Source organism: Vicugna pacos, unplaced genomic scaffold, assembly GCF_048564905.1.
Source record: "Vicugna pacos unplaced genomic scaffold, VicPac4 scaffold_190, whole genome shotgun sequence".
Taxonomy (NCBI): domain Eukaryota; kingdom Metazoa; phylum Chordata; class Mammalia; order Artiodactyla; family Camelidae; genus Vicugna; species Vicugna pacos.
The window spans coordinates 274501-294593 of NW_027328869.1; the positions used below are offsets into that span (position 1 = coordinate 274501).

The 20093-nt window shown below is 42.0% G+C and overlaps 1 protein-coding gene and 1 pseudogene across 1 annotated transcript in view; one reads left to right on the top strand and one right to left on the bottom strand.

The window, feature by feature from the left end:
- LOC140695203 (thrombospondin type-1 domain-containing protein 7B-like) overlaps nucleotides 1-20093 on the bottom strand; it is a 161725-nt gene that overhangs the window by 82865 nt on the left and 58767 nt on the right. Inside the window, 2 exon segments of the mRNA XM_072958061.1 lie at nucleotides 11642-11745; nucleotides 15798-15927. Of these exon segments, the coding sequence (XP_072814162.1) occupies nucleotides 11642-11745; nucleotides 15798-15927 (234 nt within the window).
- On the top strand, nucleotides 8470-9759 carry LOC140695192 (apolipoprotein E-like; annotated as a pseudogene).

Here is a 20093-nt window from a genome sequence, read left to right on the forward strand (position 1 = left end):
TGAATATATATAACACTGAATCAATATGCTGTGCAGCAGAAAGTAACACAGCGTTGTAAATCATTATATTTCAATGAAAAAATAAAAATAAATAAATAATAAAGACTTCCTCCTTTAGCTAAACATGAAAATCTTTCTTCTGTTCTCTCCCTCTCTCTGTCATTGTCCTGGGAAGATAATGCCCTCATTTCAATATTCCAGGCATTGCGAAGGGTGGGGGCAGGGAACCTCTAGAATTTAGGATGACTCTGTATTTCAGGTCAGGAGACTGTCTTCCCAAATGTGCTAAAAACATGACTGACCCCTGGCTTGGACAGGGAAACACAGCAGTCCCTGTGAATAAATCCAGTCCCTGTACTTCCGTAAGAGGAATGAGCTGGGCCCCGACAGATCTTGTCTTTGTCTGTGGTGGTTATCATTTGCCTTGGGCCTTTGAATGCTGAGAAGGCTGGAGCACAGCTGGGCTATGCCTCTTAGGCTGACTAACCATGCCCCTAATGGTTCTAGAAAAGGCCAGCCAGGAGGCATTCATGATTTGAGAACTGCTTGCTTTGGCAGGGCCCTGCTTCCCTGGTCAGGAGTTAATACAAATGAGGACACGATCAGGAACTTTTCCTTAACACTTGCAGACATCGCTGTCTGACAAAACTCCTTGGAATCTCAGGCCAAGCTTGTTTTTGAGAACAGGATAGCTTTTGATTGTCTTTTGGCTGAGCCAGGAGGTGCCTGTGTTGTGATGTACTTGCTGTACCTGGTGTGAGCTTCTGGGGAAGCTGAAACTCAGTCATGGAAGATCAATGACCGCTTAGCTTAAAAGGCTGACTCCTTCAACAGTGCTTTCCTTTGATTTGGGTCTTGGGGATCATGGCTCTGAAGCGCACTCCAAACATAGGGAGTTTTCCTGCTTTTAATAATCACAGTAGGCTCCCTGGCACACCGCATCCTTTCAAAAGTTTTAAATGTATATTTGTATGCACTGACCAGCAGGGAAATATCTCCCTAAGACTAGAACCTCAGAAAAGCAATGAGAATGACCAACTTAGAGATTGTGAATCTGAAGTTGTGGCCTGTAAATATCACAGGCGCTCAGCAAAATCATCAGGACTTACGATGACCACACTCGATAAAACTGCAAAGCAGTAGCTGAGAGTAATGCTAATGCCTTAAATTTTGATCGTCTTTCTCAGTTAGGCTGACAGTCTGATCAAAAGGGGGCACTGTTAAAGAGAAAAAACACAGGCCCAAAATAGTGCTACTTGTGCTAAATCCCATGATACCAAACCCAGGTTTAATACTTAACATGACTGCAGTTTCCACCTTCTTCTCCAGAAATGTACCAGTCTGGAATTTTCTGGCCTGCACCAGTGAAGTCATCTGCGACAAGGGCCCTCTCCACCCCCAGAGGAAGAAGAGGCAATCTTCATGAAAACACTCTGCCATCACCACCACCCCCTAAAAGAAGAGGAAGTCCTGGGCTCAAAATCCTTTCTTTTCTTTGGTTCATAGCTCCAGTGCCCCATCCCTCTTCCTGTATAAACTTGCCATGTTGTACCACCCCGGGGAGCACCCTCCTAGTTCCTAGATGGGAAGCTGCCCCATTCACAAACCACCTAATAAAGCCAATGTGATTATCAAATTTAGGATGCTATTTTTCAAGAATACTCAAATACTGTATTTCTCTCTCTTCCCATTTTTATGTCAGTTATTCATGTCAATTTTGTCAGATTTTTTGTGTCAAATGGTCCATTATCATTAGCCTAACACCACTGAATCTTTTCAGTTCTTCACTTTTCTTTTACTCTGTATACAAATGTAGCTATTAAGTGCCCCTTATTTTTCTCATAAAATTTCTTTCATGTATATCCCTTCTAATCCATTCCCAAAGGCACTACAGGTGTAGAGGCTCTGAAAACCCTTTGTGGTGTAATTACAAAGCCTTGGTGACCTCCTAACCTGACCTTCTTACTTTCCACTCCTACTTTCAGTATCTTGTTAGGAGGTTGATCATCCTATAACTTGACTGAGTTTAATTGGCTGTAATGGATTTTTAATTCTCATTCCTCATGAGTCTGGATTAAAAGATAGTGTCCCACCATGTGAATTCTCCAAAACATAACTGGCCTAAAAAGGAACTTGTTTTGCACCTTTTCGATCCCTTGGTGTATGCAAGGCTTTGGTTTCAGGAGCCTTATTTGGCACCTAAATCCACGGATGCTCAAGTCCCTCATATAAAATGGCACGGTAGAGTCGGCCCTCTGTATCTACCAGTTAAACCTACCAGTTGATGCCTAATCTGTGGATTCAACCAACCATGGATTGAAATTTGATTTGCAGTTGGCTGAATCCTTGGATATGAAACCCACGTATCCTGAGAGTCAACTGTGTGTGTGTGTGTGTGTGTGTGTGTGTGTGTGTGTGTGTGTGTATGGAAATCTGCATGTAAGTAGACCCCTGCAGTTCAAACCCATGTTGTTCAAGGGCAACCGTATTTAAATCCAGACCAGTGGTTTGTCTGTTTTGATGCCCCTCTGTTACTTTTTAGAGCCTCTCAAGTAAGTGTGGGCACCTTTTCCTCTTGCTGCTACTAGAGGAATGTTGAAGTTTCTGATTTCTTTAGAAATGCAAATAAAAATGTAAAAACATAACTCCTTCTGATACAATCCTAACATGGCTTGAGGGCTAAACAGAAATGAGTATGTTGACCTCAGTAACCTGAGAGCTAAGGGAAGCCAGGAGATTCGCATCTATTTGAAGACAGTGAATTCTGGTTCCTGACAAGAGAAGGACCATCCTATTACAGTTAGCACATTTTGCAGTAGACTTTGAAGTTCATATGAACATTCCTGAAGGGATGATGGTTCTGTAAGAACCATGCAGTCAGAAAAGAAAATTATTGCTCTTAGTTTAGCAAGTAACTGTATTCCTCAAATGAAAAAAAAATTACCCCCTACTCATCCCCACCCCTCTTTTCATCAGGGAAATGCCTGCTGGTGATGTGGCTGGGGTGAAGCTGGACTGAATGGTTACTTTTTGCTTTGCATTATAGCTTATTACGTGAAAAAACAGAGAGGCTGGCTCAAGACATCTCTGAATCTGCACTTAGTTAACATTATGCTACTAAAGCATCATGCCTTACATCAATCAACTCCTTTCATATTTATTTTTAATTTATAGCCAGTTTTTGAAAAATGTGCATATTCTACCCACAGCAACCAAGAATGCTGTAAAACTAATCCTACTCTAAAACATGCGAAGGAAATGAAAAATACCTCTCAGAATCATTATTCATTTGTTAAAATGCAATCTTTGCCATATATTCCACACTTGACTCTCTAAACCAATGCCTCAGGTATAAAACTTATTCTTTGGTTAAAATCCAAGGATTTTTTCACTTAGAGAATTGCCCTACACTGTCAATTTAATTACTTCACTCTAACCTGATTTTCCTTTTATTTTCATACTTTAAAAAATTATGTTTAGAAGAGATGTAAAGTTTCTTAAGATATTTATAATTAATCATTTTGGTATCAGGTCTGATTAGTAAGATAAATTAATAAAGATCATGATGACCTCCAGCTGGTTATTCTCATGCTGAAGTCAGACCTGAAACCAGGAAATCATTCCAAGGATGATCTTTAAGACAAAGAATACCGGAGTCTGATCATTTTTCCTATGAGATGAGCATGCAATTATCAAAAATGAAATCACATAAGTTATCGAAAATAGTCTCACTCATTGCCTAGATTGGACACCCCAGGATGTTGATTTGAGATCACAGGCGGTATCAAGTGGAATCACGCCCTTCCTTCTTGAAATGGGCAGGAAAGATATCCACAAATGTCTCTCCCCATTTAAGAAACAATTAATCTGTTGACAGAGTTCCCAGAGGGAGCTAGTGGTACTCCCCATTCTCTCCTGGAAACACCCACAGTTCATAGTTAATGTAGCTTGTTTTTGTTCAAGCTTTGAAGCAAATAAAAGATACTTTACTTTCTTTCCTGGCAAACCTTTCCTCGCCCCCCCACCACCAAATACAGAACAAACATAGAAATGACAGTGACTATCTTTGTCTTTGACTATGCTGTTCTGTCACAGTTAAATCCTATATATTTGTTTTCCTCTCTGGACCTACTGAAATGACTTCTATGTAGATGAACATGACGGACAATAAACTTGTGCAACTCATAAGATTAAATGAACATGACTGCCTCTATCTGGAGGATAAAAAGTCCAGTCACCCAGAGATATTTTCTTAAACTCTTAAAATGCAAGAATACTTGCAAGCTTAACTTCTTCCTACCTATTTCTAACTCCCTGCCTTTTAAAAATAAAAGTAATCCAGAACTTACTCTGCAAGTGGATTATTTTGCCCAGTATTTTTCTGGAAAAGCACTTTTAAATGGATTCCTTGATTAAGAGGTACAGACTGTCATCTATAAAGTAAATGTCATGGGGTCATAATGGACATGTAGGGAATGCAGTCAATAATGTTGCAACAACTCTGTACTGTGATGAATGGTAACCGGTCTTAGTGCTGTGATCATTTCACAGGGCATAAAAATATCAAATCACTATGTTGTACACCTGAAACTAATATAATAGTGTATGTTAATTATAACTCAATATAAAAAAAATAAAGGGCTCCCTTGAATGCAAAGAAAACACACAGAGTCCATCAGAACTATTGTATAAGAAGGCTATACCTCTCATGGTGACAAAAACCAATTAAGGAAGAACAAAAAGATTTGATAGAGATAACAGATCTCCCTCCTTCGGTCCACATAAACATTTTTCAGTGAGAACAAACCAAAAGAGAATTGAGGGTACTTCACAGGAGTCCAGGGTCTTTAAGGCAGCACACTTTCGATTTCCAATACCTACTCTGTATCCATTACGGTGCCATGGATGTCAAGTCTCTCTGCTATGATAGAGTGTATGCACAAACTTTTGAATGAGAAGAAAGTACTATCCTAAAGAAAAACACTGGCAAGTAGCCACTGTGAAGAGTAAAACAAGGAGCAGACCATATCAGCCCACAGACAAATCCAGTCCCCTTCCAGCAATGCCAGCATCCTCACTGTCCCCTGTCTCAGTACTGAAATTTTACCCTATTAAGGCCAGATACATCCGAGTGCATTAGCACTTGTTTCTTCCTCTTACATTTTCATTTGCCATAGAAGCTGAGCTACAATAGCTTCTTTGTTCAGATTAAACACAAGAAAACTGTGAAAAGACCCAGGTGTCCCTGAAGTATGAGGCAGCCAGGAAAACGGAACCCCAAATGCCCATTTCCTTGAACATGGTATAGATGTTTAATGACTACTGTTATCCTATCTGCCCTTCTATATTCTTTTACTTTTCTTCTTTTTTGATTAGAAGACTATTACATAAATGTATTCTTACTGCAAATCAATTAACCAGGTCAGCAATATAAAAACACAATGAGATAAAACAAGGAACGTTTCTATTGGGGGCAGTATTGTGGCTTAGAAATCATAAACGACTTTTGTAATGAAAAAGGGGAAAAAAAGCATTGGATAAAATATCTACCTTCTAAATGGATTGCTGAGATGACCCAGAGGAAAGGAAACTATAAAGCACAAACCAAAGAAAAAGCAGGGAATGCAAGGTAAACAGGAAGGACAACTTTTATCCCGCGGGTTTCTGTTAAATCTTGGAGACCCACTTTTCCACTTTCATGGCTTCAAGGCCTGCTATGGAGAATCTCATAAAAGACAGAATGCAAATGATGACCACACAGGCTGGCCCTTGGGTTATGGATGCACCGGAAATAGACATGCCAAGCAAAACATCTCGGCGAGGCCACTTGAATGGCTATGATTTAACACTGGGTGAAGAGGGGAAAAAAGTCTCTTGTAAGAATTTATAACCTCCGGCTGGCCTTTCCACGACTATATGGTCTGAGTTCATGCTCCCTCTGTGATTCAAAATATTCTCAAAGAGAAATTTAAATTGAAAGCGTTTCCAGACTGCTTGGGCTTCCACGGGACTGAAGAGTGTAAAAGCTGTCTGAGCAGTATGATAAAGCAGGGGAGGAAGGACTGAGGGTCTCATAATTCCTTCTTCAGACTTTCAACTGAACCTCCTGATTTCAGCCTGGCCCCTCGTCTCACCCTCCTCTGTCTCTTGTCTGAAATCCACCACCTCTCTGGTCTTATATCCAAGGAGAATAAACCTCCAGGCTCCTACAAGAGCAGGAAGAGGTAGGAGCCTGACTGTGCAGGGTGAAGGGCCAGGTATGGAGGGTGTCTCTGCCTTCCTCCCATCCACTACACACACACACACACACACACACACACACACACATGCACACACACACACAACCTTGCATAATTCCTTCTGCAGAACGTGATGCCTTTCTGGATTTGGCCAGACCACATCACCCTGTTTCTCTTCAGCCCCCATACCTTCACCTCTGCCAACACTTAGGTAAAATCCTGTTCTCCAAGGTACTTTATCTTGTATCTTCATCCACTTTCTACATCATACATTATGACTGAGGTTTTGGGAGCAATTTTATAAAGGGGAACTCACTGAACATTATTTTCCTTGCTGGTTTTGAAATAATTTTAGAGAAAAGACGAGTGTAGAAATGTCTTTGCTCCACTATCTTCAAACTGGAGACCGAACCTACTGCTTTAAAAGTGCAAATTTCCCCAAAACTAACTACTAGAAATTATCTAATATTGAAGTATAATTTGGGGAAAACTCAAGTAGGTACCTTGCCTAGTCTAAGGACTATCACAGCCTTCCAGTTAGACGCCGTTTAAACTGAGATCCAAAGTAGACTATGTCTAAGACAGTAAAAATAATTTACCATTTTGTGGTAAGATTCTATATAATTTGGGAGCAATGTGTCTGCAGAATGTACTAAATGGCTTTGTAATCAAAACCAACCATTATAATATTCTAGTATCATGGAGCATCGAAGTCTAGGTCACTAGACAGTGTTAAGTTCTGCCCGGTACAAAAGTGCCTTCTTTAAAGCACTTCATTCACGTACATCGTGCTGATCTAGATATTTTATAACAACTTTCCAACAGAAATCAGGCACAAGTCTTGTAATCACAAGATGGTATCATTACAACAATTTTCTGTCATAGGAAAATAAAATGTTTTCAGGAAGTGGTCCCTTCCATGAATTTACAGTCCCTGGTTAGCTTTGTAGCAGCCCTGAATCATACTACCTTGCAAATCAAATTTACACCTGCAAATGTTCTGACAGGGACATCATTTCCAAGATGTAACTATTATGGACCGAACTGTGATCCCTGAAATTCATATGCTGGAGCCCTGACCCCCAATACTAACATAGTTGGAGAAAATTAAGACTGCCAGAGGCAGTCTGCTTTCGGTGGGCAAGGCTAGCGATGCATCCTCACTGTCCTACCTCGAGGGGTCTATCAACTTTTCAGCCCTATTTCACATATTAGTTTGCAGGAATCTTGATCCATTTTCCATCAACAAGTTATCACACTGGCTCATTACCCTGGTGACATTATGCTGACTGGACCTAGTGAGAAAGACAAAACAGCTACTCTGGACTCACTGGCAAGACATTCTCATGGCCGAGCATAAGAAATAAATCTGAGAAAATTCAGGGGCACTCTACCCCAGTGAGATGTCTGAAGGCCCAGCGGTGTGAGGCATGCTGAAATCCCCCTTCTGAGGTGAAACATGCTGTTACTCCTGGACCCTCCTACAACCAAAACAGAGACACAGCCTCTATCAGATGTGCCTTTGCAGATTTTGGAGGCAATACAGTTCTCATCTGGGTGTGTTATTCCAGCCCATTTGCCAAGGGATCTGAAAAGCTGCTGGTTTTGAGCAGGACCCTAAACAAGAAAAGGGACTGGAACAGGTCTAGCACAGGCTGCTCTGCCACTCAGACCACGGGGTCCAACAGAGCCAGTGGTGCCTGGAGTGCCAGGTGGACATGGTGCTGTTTGGGGCCTTTGGCAGGTGCCCACAGGTGGACTGCAGGTCCTTGGACTGAGGAGCAGTGCCCCACTGTCCTCTGCAGACAGCTAGTCTCCACCTGAGAAACAGCTTTTGGCTACTGGGCGTCAGTAGAGACTGAATGCTGAGCTGTGGGCCACTAGACTTACCAGGCAACCTGAGCTGCCCGTCACGAACTGGGTGTTACCTGACCCATCAAATCATAAAGTGGGGCATCCACAACAGCACTCCAGCATCAGATGGAAGTGGTATGTACGTGTTCCAACCCATGGAGGCCCTGAAGGCACAGTAAGTTACAGGAAGGAGTGGCCCAGCTGCCTTCTATGCTCCCAGCTGCACCTACGTCCTCACAGGGAGTTTCCTACCTTCAGCTGACACAGGAAAAGAAGACGTGGGCCTTGTTTACAGACGGTGCTGCGTGACATGTCGGCACAACCCCTAAATGGACAGCTGCGGCACTAGGGCCCCTTTCTGAGACATCCCTGAGAGATGGAGGTGAAGGGAAGTCTCACCAGTGGACGGGACTTGAAGCAGTGTAACTGGCTGTTCACTTTGCCTGCAGGGAGAAATGGTCACATGTATGTTTACGTACCTATCCGCAGGCTGTGGCCAATGATTTTGCTGGTTGGTCAAGGACTGAGAAGGAACATAATTAATGACTAAAAATATAGATTTTTTTAAAACTACAGAAGGCTCTGTGGGTTGCGTTGGTGGTCACGCTCCTGGCCGGATGCCGGGCGGAGGTGGAGCCGGAGCCATAGGTGCAGCTGGGGCAGGAGCAGCCCGAATGGCAGGGCAGCCAGCCCTGGGAGCTGGCTCTGGGTCGTCTCTGGGATTACCTGCGCTGGGTGCAGACGCTGTCTGACCAGGTGCAGGAGGAGCTGCTCAGCACCCAGGTCACCCAGGAACTGACGGCGCTGATGGAGGAGACCATGAAGGAGGTGAAAGCCTACAAGGCGGAGCTGGAGGAGCAGCTGAGCCCTGTGGCCCAGTAAACCCGGGCCCGCCTGTCCAAGGAGCTGCAGGCGGCGCAGGCCCGGCTGGGCACAGACATGGAGGACTTGCGCAGCCGCCTGGCGCATTACCGCAACGAGGTGCAGGCCATGCTGGGCCAGACCACCGACGAGCTGCATAACCGCCTGGCCTCTCACATGCGGAAGCTGCGGAAGCGGCTGCTCCGCGACGCCGAGGACATGCAGAAACGCCTGGCCGTGTACCGGGCCGGGGCCGTCGAGGGCGCCGAGCACAGCGTGAGCGCCCTCCGCGAGCGCCTCGTGCCCCTGGTGGAGCAGGGCCGACTGGGGACCGCCACCACGAGCACCCTTGGCAGCCAGCCACTGCGGGAGCGCGCTGAGGCCTGGGGCCAGAAGCTGCGCGGGCGGCTGGAGGCGGTGGGCACCCGGGCCCAGGGCCGCCTGGACAAGATGCGCGAGCAGTTGGAGAAGATGCGCGCGAAGTTGGAGGAGTAGGCCAGCCAGATGTGCCTGCAGGCCGAGACCTTCCAGGCGCGCCTCAAGGGCTGGTTCCAGCCCCTGGTGGAAGACCTGCAGCGCCAGTGGGCCGGGCTGGTGGAGAAGGTGCAACAGTTGGCTGTGGGCACCACCCCCACACCTGCAGCCAGCAAGAATCAATGAGTGCCCGGGCATCCGCCTGGGGCGCCCCACTACTGCCCAGGTGCCCCCTGCCTCCCTCCAGCCTACGGGAGGCCCTGTCCCTGACCCAGCTGTCCTCCTGGTAGGCCCTAGCTTAATAAAGAGTTCATCAAGCTTCACCGCAAAAAAAAAAAAAAAAAATTAGAATATTGATGGCAAGGAAATTTAGGAAAGTGGTAGCTGGACAGACTTCTCTGAACAGGCAAAAATGTGAAAAATATCTGTGTGCCATGTGAATGCTCCCCAAAGGGTGACCTCAATTGAAGAAGATTTTAATAATCAAGTGGATAGGACAACCCAGGCTGTGGATAGCAGTCAGCCTCTGTCCTCAGCTATGCCATCGTCCAGCGAGCTCACGAACAAAGTGGCCCTGGTGGTAGAAATGAACTTTAGGCATGGGTTCAGTATCACTGACTTCCATTCACCAGGGAGACTCGGCCACAGCCACATCTGAGCACCCAGTCTGTGCAGCAGGGGCCAATGCTGAGTCCTCAAGATGGCACCGTTCCCCAAGGTGATCAGCCAGCTACATGGTGGCAGGTTGATTACATTATACAATTTCCAACATAGAAGGTGCCGTGTCCTGTTCTTACCAGAATAGGTACTTACTCAAATAGGATAAAAATTTGCCTTTCCTGCACGCAGTGCTTCTGCCAAAACTACCTACTACCCACGGACTTCCGTAATGCTTATCTACAGTCATGGCATTCCTCACCACGTTGCTTCTGATCAAGGAACTCACTTCACAGCAAGTGAGGTGCAGTGGGCCCAGGCTCATGGAATTTACTGCATCTTGAAGTAGTTGACTGGAGATAATGGTTAAAAGGTTTTTGGAGACTCATTTCAACACTGGTTAGGTGGCAATACCTTGCGGGGCTGGGGAGAAGTTTTCCAGAAGCATCCAGTATATGGTGTATTATTTTCTCCCAGAGCCAGGATTCACAGGTCTAGGAGCCCAGGGGTGGGAATGAGAATGGCACAACTCACTATTACTGCTAGTCACCCACTCGGAAGATTTCTGCTTCCTGTTTCTCGGCGATCTTAGGCTATGCTACTCTATGGGTCTTCTTTCCATTAGAAGGAATGCTTCCACTAAAAGACAACAACGATTCCACTGAACTGGAAGTTAAAACTGTCACCCACCCATGTCGGGCTCCTCATGTCTCTGAACCAACAAGGAAAGGAGTTATAGTGCTGGCTGGGGTAACTGATCCTAACTAACACAATGACCTATGCAGCAGGAAGGGAACAATTCTAAACATGCCTTTTAGGAGACTTATGAGACTGGTGGTATGCAGTTGGTCCTACAAGGTCTGATTTTGCTACATATATCCCTTTAGCAGCAGAGTATTGGATTTTAGAAAGAAAGCACTTCTTATCAAGCCTCATATCACTGGTATGAATGAAACAGAAAAGTGAGCTATCTGACGAGTCTCTGAGTGCTTTTCAGAGGTTTTGATATGCCACACCTTCTAGACATGGATGATAAAAGGCTTGTCTACCCAGATCCAGAAGCCTATTCACAATGCCTTCCGGAAATTTTAATAGTTCCTTTGTATGCATGTTACATACAAAACACAAAGTAAGTACCTCTATAACAATCAAGTTTAAGCCATGATTAGAATGATTAATTAGTTCATTCAACAAATATTTAAGAACGCCTAAGAAGTACAATATACATTATTGGGTCCAATCTTGACATTTCCTTCATTCCTCAGCTAATATTTGACATGCATTTGGAACATCAGCATCAGAATATGCTAATGGCTGAGAACAGATATTTGCTTCCACTGCATTAGTCCTTATGTGCACTAGCGAGTTATGGTGAAAAGATGGTCTAATAGCAGCATTTACTAATGCCAAACTTAAATTCAAACACGAGTAAGTATAAATAATCCAACCCAATATTATCACAACTTAACCAACCAGAAAAATAGAGCAACAGTTTATAAGAATAACATAATGTTGACTTACCTTTGAAGAGAAAAAACATTTTAAAGTTCCCTTACCTCTGGTTTGTACCCCCTTTCTGCAGGCATTGCTGGTGCCCATTATCCCCTGCCTGACCGACTTGGGCTCTAAGATACTGGAGCTCCATTTCTGTGGCTTCCACCTGTGATTACAAAGAACAGCAGACTAGACATTTCACCAGGGCAAACATATCAAAGAAAGACTTGAAACAGATGAACTGGAAATCCGAAAGCATAAAGAGTGAACTTCAATAAAGATGGAATTGAAACCAAATCTATAAAAATGGACACAAAAGGAAGTGCTGGCACACACTAGGGATGGCAGTAGGACCCTCTGCCCCAGATCCATGGTTGATGCAATCAATACTTTTTTTTTTAATGTGGATATTTTGCACACACATCTTAGTTTACGTAGCAAAGTGATCATAAAAAACATTTGACACACAGATCAAATCTAGAGGGCTTAGCTCTTTATGAACTTAACACTGTCTAAAGAAAAACAATAAAAGAAAATAAAAGAGAGAAAATCCCTATGTCTCACTGGAGCATGAGAGAATCAAGGTTTGAACATCTGAAAATTTGGGGTGCAAACCTTCACACGATCTTTTGCTTTAAATGCTTCATAAGTTGTTGCCTAGAACTTTGGGGTAACTCAGATATCTCAACAGATTATCAAGTCAAAGGGCAGTGGGGAACCATGGGGACCTATCTTATGTAATAGCTCATCTCGGGGAAGAGGAATGGATCTGTCTCTGAGGAATTACCCATATTTCTATTCCACAGAGGAAACAGTGTCTAAGGAATCCTTCTGGTTTTCCAGTATTTGTTTTTAAAGCCAACAAAATTCTCTATTTTTATGACCCACAGGACAGACTATGACCTGTGCCCTTAAACCTGTGTCTTCAGAATGTTTCAGAAAACTTGCACCTTAGATGGAAGGACAGATTCTACTTTTTCACTAAGGACATTTTTATACTTTTTTCACACGAGCCAATACCTCTGGTAAGAAATGCAACTTCAAAAAAATGAACAGAAACATGAAGTAAAAATATTATTGACCAGTTTTGCCAGATGAAAAAAAAATCTAGAGACCTTTTGTTTATCATTGTGCATACAATTAACACTACTGCATTGGATACTTGAAAATGGTTAAGATGGTAAATTATGCATTATGTGTTTTAAAAAAGAAGTCTCAGCAAAAGGAAAACAACGTATACTAGAGCACGAAGCAGGATTCCTTTGCTCAGGAAAAGTCACCTTAAAGGCCCCTCTTAGTTATGTGAATGTAGCTTCACACAAGACATGGAGATCGCTTGGCAGAGCCAGTCATTAACATCAGTGCTCACCACCACTTCTGCCCCACTTAGATTGAGTCTCAGGTTTCTTGGACAATTGGAGATAAGTGAGGCAGTGGCAGCAGATACAGATCATCTTGCAGAACCAAGCAAAGTACATTGAAATGTAAAAGTGAAAAACAAAAGGTATCACTGATCTCATTCAAATGGCCTCCATATTGTGAAGAATTGGGGTGAAATCAGGAAACAGCCAAATAGAAAAACATGTCACATTTAAGGAAACCACCTATTAATTTCAAGTAGTTACATGTTTCCTTCATAGATGCATAAACTCATTAAGTATAATTCCAAAACACAGAAACTGCACTGGTAAAGTGGTTTAATCCGGCTTTTCAACTTTTCATTCATTCAGATCCCTCAAGTTCACAAAAGGCTTTCTTAGACCAAAGTGAGACCAAGGAATTCATTCTAGTGAAGTGCGCTGCAGAGATTGAAATAGAAGGAAGAAATTTTCAGGACTCTCCTGCTAGACTCACAGTTTTAGAGTAAGACTGGGCTCAGAGAAGTGAAGTGACATGCCTGAGATTGCACGAGTCAGGGCCGGCCAGCTGTCAGTCCTAAGTCCCCAGGTGCTCAGCCACAGCCTCCTGGTGACACCTTCATGCCCAGTCTATACAGGGCTACATGGTGTCTTCCCTTTTGCTTATGTTAGGGTCCAGGCTAGGCCACCCCAAAATGTGCCTCAACTGCACGCTGATTATTCTGAATTAAAGTTATTTAAGAAATGACCAGTGCAGGAGGGACATCCTGACCTTCCTTTCTGTCTCCCTGAAAGCAGGAATTAAATTGCCCATATTAAAGGTGCCCTCCCTGCACCTGGAGGAACAAGGGCAAAGTTCTTCCAGAGTTGGGGTATTGGGGACTATACAAACCAACCTTCTTACTTCTTTAATTTACCACCCTAAGCCCAAACTCTGTTTAGATTCTTCACAGATTGAGCACCCAAAACCTACATTTCTTTGTCTTGTCAATTCTTCACAAATTTATTGTCTCTTTGTCTAAGGAGTATAAAAGCTGCCTGGTTTGGCCACTCCTTAGGTCTGATATCGCTGAGATCTCCATGCACATGAATTAAAATGTTTCTTTTTCTCTTGCCAATCTGTCTCATGCCAGTGTTATTATTAGTCCAACCACAAGAACTCAAGACAGGGTAGAGGGGGAACTTCTCCTCCCCAGCACTTACTAACTTTACATGCTGGGAAGTGCTCACATTCACAGGAAAATTTCTGTAGACATTTGGATTCAGCTTTAGTTCAGTAAACCTGTGAATATCTCACTTTAAGGGAGGAAGAGTGATGAATCAGAAGAAAATGATAAAGGTTTACATTAACTTGCCTTCCTAGCATACCAATGAGGGGAAAGCAAACCTAACTTGGCACCATATTGCTCAGAACGTAAGCATGCTTTACTAAGGGGCAGAGAATCATGCTGGTAACTTGGACACATACTAAACACATCTGGAGAAATGATACAATGATCCAGTCCATGCACAGTGGAACTGATTTCTGGGGTAAATGGCAAGAAGTCACTAGGGGAAACTAGTTCAAACATGAGTGGTTAAATTGAAGTACAACCGGAGAGTAAAGAAAGTAGACAACAGAAAGAGCTCACCAACAGTTTCTAGAATCTTCTCTGATTATAAGGGCACTGTGTTCATAAAAAAAAGTCTAATAATATTTTATTTGACTAATTGTTTTCAATGGGCTACTTTCCCTGAGAGCTCTTCTGCTGGGCTTGCAAGTTTCAATTATTTACATGTGGCATAAAAAGGTGGATACTGACAGTCTTCTTACAATGGCCCTGTGGTTGATGGAAAAGCTGGTCATCTGGGTTTATTCCAGGGTTTGTTCAACTCCTCTACAAACTGGTCATCAGATAGAAACAATGGGAGGAAAGAAGGATGAAACTGATAATAATTTGGACATCTTCAATGACATTCTAAACTTTAGTTGATGGAAATTCTTCTTGGAAACCACCCCCAAAAAAACAAAAGTAAATTAGCTGAGTAAATTAGCCCTTGAATTCCACAGCTTTAACATACAGTTTCTCAAATAATCAGGAGAAACATTAGACATTTTTGAAATCAGCAAATCCCAGTAGTGATTAAATTTAATCCAAAAGTACTTTAAAGTGATGTTTCAATCCAATGTTGAAAGAATGGAAGTTAATGACAAAGCACACAAAGGTATTGTGTTTATAAATAATAATCACCAACTTGCCAAAAGGGAACATATGTATTTTAAAAACTACTCATCTTCTTTCCTAAAAAAAAATATTATACATAACTTAAACTTTTTTCCTAAGATTTCTTAAAATATGTATATGATTAAAATTGAGAACCAAAACCATTTTTAAATTAAAATAAGCAACTATTAAAGAAGTTCAAATCTGTCCTTGGTTCTTGATTAAAAGCTTTAGGATGAGAACAACAGAATGAGGTAAGGTGTGTGTGTGTGCGCACGTGCGTGCATGTGTGTGTGCGTGTGTGTGTGCGTGTGTGCGTGTGTGTGTGTTTTCCAGGTAAGGACCTCATCCTGAATCTCTTTGGATTCTGATCCTGAAAATTAATTGCCTGGTGGCAGAACTCCAGCAGCTTAATTACAGTCAAACCATGGTTTTGTTTTGTTTTTTTCCTGTTAATTAGACTTTCATAGTCTTTACTCTCTCAAAATACATTCAAGATAAGAGGGTGATACAGTGAGGTACTTGACAATAAACAAGATTACCTCTTTTTATTTCTCACTATGAATATTTCATACATTAACCATATCTTGTGTGAAAGAAAATAGGTCATGAGTTATGCTGAGGTCTAAGGATTATTTTAGAAGGTGATTAATTACCGATACACGGGGCACAATGAGACATCTCCACACTCTCGCTCTTCGAATAAGGTATCTGGGCATTCTTGGCCTCCGTTGGCTGCTTCTTGGATGATAATCCTGTATCGAGACTGTTTTATGGTGGCATTTCCTAAAGTAAAGGAAAAATAAAATTATAGTGCTCTTTTATGTGAATGCAGAGAAAAATCCAGGGTGAGAGAGCAATTGAAAAAAGAAAAAAAAAGAATAGAAGAAAAAAGAGTAGGTGGGAAGGCTATCTGGGGAATGAGACTAACAAGCAAAGTCCAGGGATTAGGACTCAATCTCACTTCCGTGAGAAAGACACACCGCACTTAATAATTGTGATTTCAAACCTACGTGCTCTAAAATGCAAAAATTGTTTCCCACTGTCTTAATATATTTTAATTCTTATTTTTATTGAGGTGTAGTCGATTCACAGTGTTAGTTTCATGTGTACAGCAAAGCAATTCAATTATACACATACACACGTATATTTTTCAGATTCTTTTCCATTACGCACAGCTCATTACAAGAAATTGAATATAGTTCCCTGGACTGTACAGTAGGTCCTTGCTGTTTATTTTACATATGGTAATGTGTATCTATTAATTCCACTGCCTTATTATATTTTAAATTAATCAGAGTCTATATTACCTATGCCATAAAAGTTCTATGGCGTAGTCTGAGAGGCTCCATAAAGCCAGTTTGATCTCAAAACAACAGCTCAGGGGCCTGAAGTTTAACTATTAGCAATTCTTCCCCCTCAGGTAAGTCACTTTCTTCTTCAGGCTACTTTTTATTATGCAAACACTCTTATTAAAATTAATACATTAGTATCATATTTATTTATGGGGATTAGCTTATTAAATGTCTTATTCCTCATAACCGGAGGTAATATGTGTCTAACTGGCATTTAGAGAAGAGGCACTACGGTGAAGACAGGACAAAACATTGTCTACTTGGTGATTTTGCTGAGCAGCACAAGCGTCAATAGGCACCTCAACCTAAGGACAGCTGGTGTTCACTTTAACATGGAGGCGGTTCACTTCATCATCTTAGATCCTTCTGAGTCAACAAGAACAACAGAAACCCACCATGGTGCTTTGCAACTATTTTAATCTTTATGCGTAAGATACTGCACTTGATACACAGATACAAATTCTGGAACTTACAACTACTCAGAAAGTAGAGGTGTTAGACAGCTACACAACAAGTTATGAGACCCTACAGAGTGAGAATCGTTGGACAGTGGTGCAGTATTGGGAGAGGACAGAAGACAGCGTAATCATTTTTAACTCTGGAAACCAAAGACAGTTCCTGAAGGCAGATTTTATTCTGGGACTTGAAGGCTGAATAGGGTGGTTTCTTTTTTTTTAAAGGCTGAAGCCATTTCAGGTCAAGGAAATAGTTTGAGAAAAGGCACTGAGATGGAAGGGTTTGTGGACTTCACAGAGAAAGACACTGTGTTCGGGGGCAGAGTTGTGTATAAGGCTCATGCCAGCGCACTTCTGGGGGCTGGGGATGAGCACAGAGAGGGCTGTAAGGAATGTGGAGAGAAAGAAGCATAGGAGAAAACTGAATTAGTTTTTAGTTTTGAGACACATAATGGAACTACCCATATGAAGAGGAAAATTTCTAGAAATCCAGCAAACTAAGTGGACCAAATCAAAAGGGGAAAAAGGGGGCACTTTTATGAAAATTCTATATTCACATGGTTTTTAAACAATTTTTAGTGCAGAAAGACTTCCTACAGTGAGAATCAACTGACCTACAGCCCATTCCCTGTCCTCCTCCTCCCAGAACATTCTGAAATCTTTGTGCATTTAGTTCTTCTGTGGTTACCTCCAAATCGATAAATAATATGTTTATGTCATTTCTTCCTGATTTATTAACGTTCGACATTACCTATCGACCTTTCGCTATAATGGCTGAGTATTTATTTTGCACCACCTTTCAACGTTTTACAACTATATCACTATTTTTATGCCTCTCCTGGTTATTTACAGACTTAAATAACCTGTATACATTTTTTCCATCCCACTCCTCACTCCCACCCTCCATCAGACCAGCCACCATGGTTCTAAAGAGCCTTCCTGGGGAGACAAGCGTCCTCTTCTCTTGCCACCCACTTCCTGCTCCCTGTGCCGCACCCTCAGTTTCTCCATCTTTCAGTCTTTGTCCACTGACTCTACCATAAATAAGTTGAGATCTCTCATCCATGGATGGGCCTCTTCTTTTGTTTTTGATTAGGAATTGGGGCTCCTAAAATTAAATTCTACCATTTTAATGTGATTATGAGAAGGGGAGACCAACCCACTTTTATAACCTTGAACTATGAGTTAAGGAGATCTTTTCCATCTGCTCCTTTTTTTTTTCTCCTTTCTTTAACCTGCTTTATACCCAGAGATCTGACCATATAAGATATTTATTAGTGGCAGCCTTGTCCATTGGCTTCTGGCTGGCTTTGGCCAAAGGTGTTTTGGGGCATACAAAGGAAGGAAAAAAAGTTAACAAAGGACAGAGAGAGAGATGAGGGTATTTATTCCACAAGATTTAATCCTCGCAATCAACTCAAAGTTGGTTCCCTTGGTTCCCAAAGCCACAGTTCGTACAGAGTGCCACTGACCTACAGCCACTTTCTCTGAGTTCTACCTACTGCTCCCATCTCTGTCAACTTTCAGGCTCTGGACCATCACTAGCCAGGCCCCACTGTTTGTTTACATTAACCCTGTCCACTCCTCTGTAACAGTTCCTTCATTAAATTTTCCCCAGTTACCCAATTTGAGTGGCTACCTGTTTCCCACAGGGCATGCTTATAAAGTCAAAGGAGGGTTGCTACTATTTGACAGAGAGGAATGGTATAATCAGCCCCTTTTTGAATGTAGTTAAGGCCCAGTAAGGAGTAGAGAAAAGAAAGCTAAATAGAAAAAAAAGTGTAATTAAAACAGTTCTGCATAATAATATACAAGCTATCTTCATTTGGGTGGGGACATTGTGGGTAAATAATTATGCCTTTAGGAAAATGTATCTTCCCCCACTTTCAATTAATTCTAATTACATCGTACTTACTCTGATGATTATTGTTTATCCTTAGAATGTGTACATGAATGTGGGTTTCTCTGTGTGTGTATGTGTGAGAGAGAGAGAGAGAGAGAGAGTGAGTGTGCTTTGTCCAAGTGTAAGGAGACCAGAAATAAAGATTGAAGACATTAAAAAAATGAATGGGCTGACTTTACCCCACCCTGAGAGAGAACAGGGATCAATGCCTCTCCCTTCACAAGGCATGCACATACACACACACACACACATGCACGCGTGCACACACACACACCCCCCACCACACACATAGAGGTATTTGCTTTATAGTGTAATTCCATGTCAAATAATCTAAAGTTTTGGAAAAGGAGTTGCATTGATTATCATGCCCTAAAAATGTTCAGGTGAAGCTGAGAAGGATGGATTCTACAGGCAAACAAACTTTTAGAAATGAGGTCAGGTTTTCCCAGAGAGAAAACTGGTTAGCACTGTATGGGAATAAAGAAATATTTATGTCTTTGAAGAGAGAGAGAGAAACAAGGAAGGATCATAATACAGGGAAACACCACCAGATCTGTGAGATACCTGTTAAGAATTTCTCTTTGTAAGTGGTTGTGTCTGTGTTTCTTTTCCCCTAAACATTGAAATCTCATGAATTTTGCATTCAGTTTTAAAGGATTTTTCCCCTCCCTATAAATGAAAGTACCTCAAATTATGACCAAACTTACAGCAGTCAGTTATGCAGAACAGACATGATTTAGCTCATGTTATGGGAAATTCAAGGATAGGCAGTTTCTACACTTGGGATGAAGTCCATGGTCTTCTCACTTGACCTGTATTTGAAGGCAGCACATGGGTAGCAGTTCGGTATCACCAGGACAATAATTCCATAAATCCGAGAGGTAACCAGCAACAAAAGAAATGGATGCCTCTGACAGTACCAGCATCATAATTTGAACTCAGACAAGAGAAGTTGAGCAAAAGGCCAAGTGGAAGCTCTCAGGAAGTGATGTCCAACAAAGCTTCCCTTTCCCCTGAATATACAAGTAGAAAATGATTTCTGGGAAGGAAATATGGAAAGGCAAAGACAGTATTTTTGCAGGTGGAAAACACTCTATTAAATAAGTATGTAAAATATGTTAGAAATTTCCAGAATTATCACTTTAATCTATGTCACATCCACTTCTTGGCATTATGCATATGCTATCTCATTATTACAACACTTTATGAGATTGGCTCTTATTACTATTGTTGTTATTA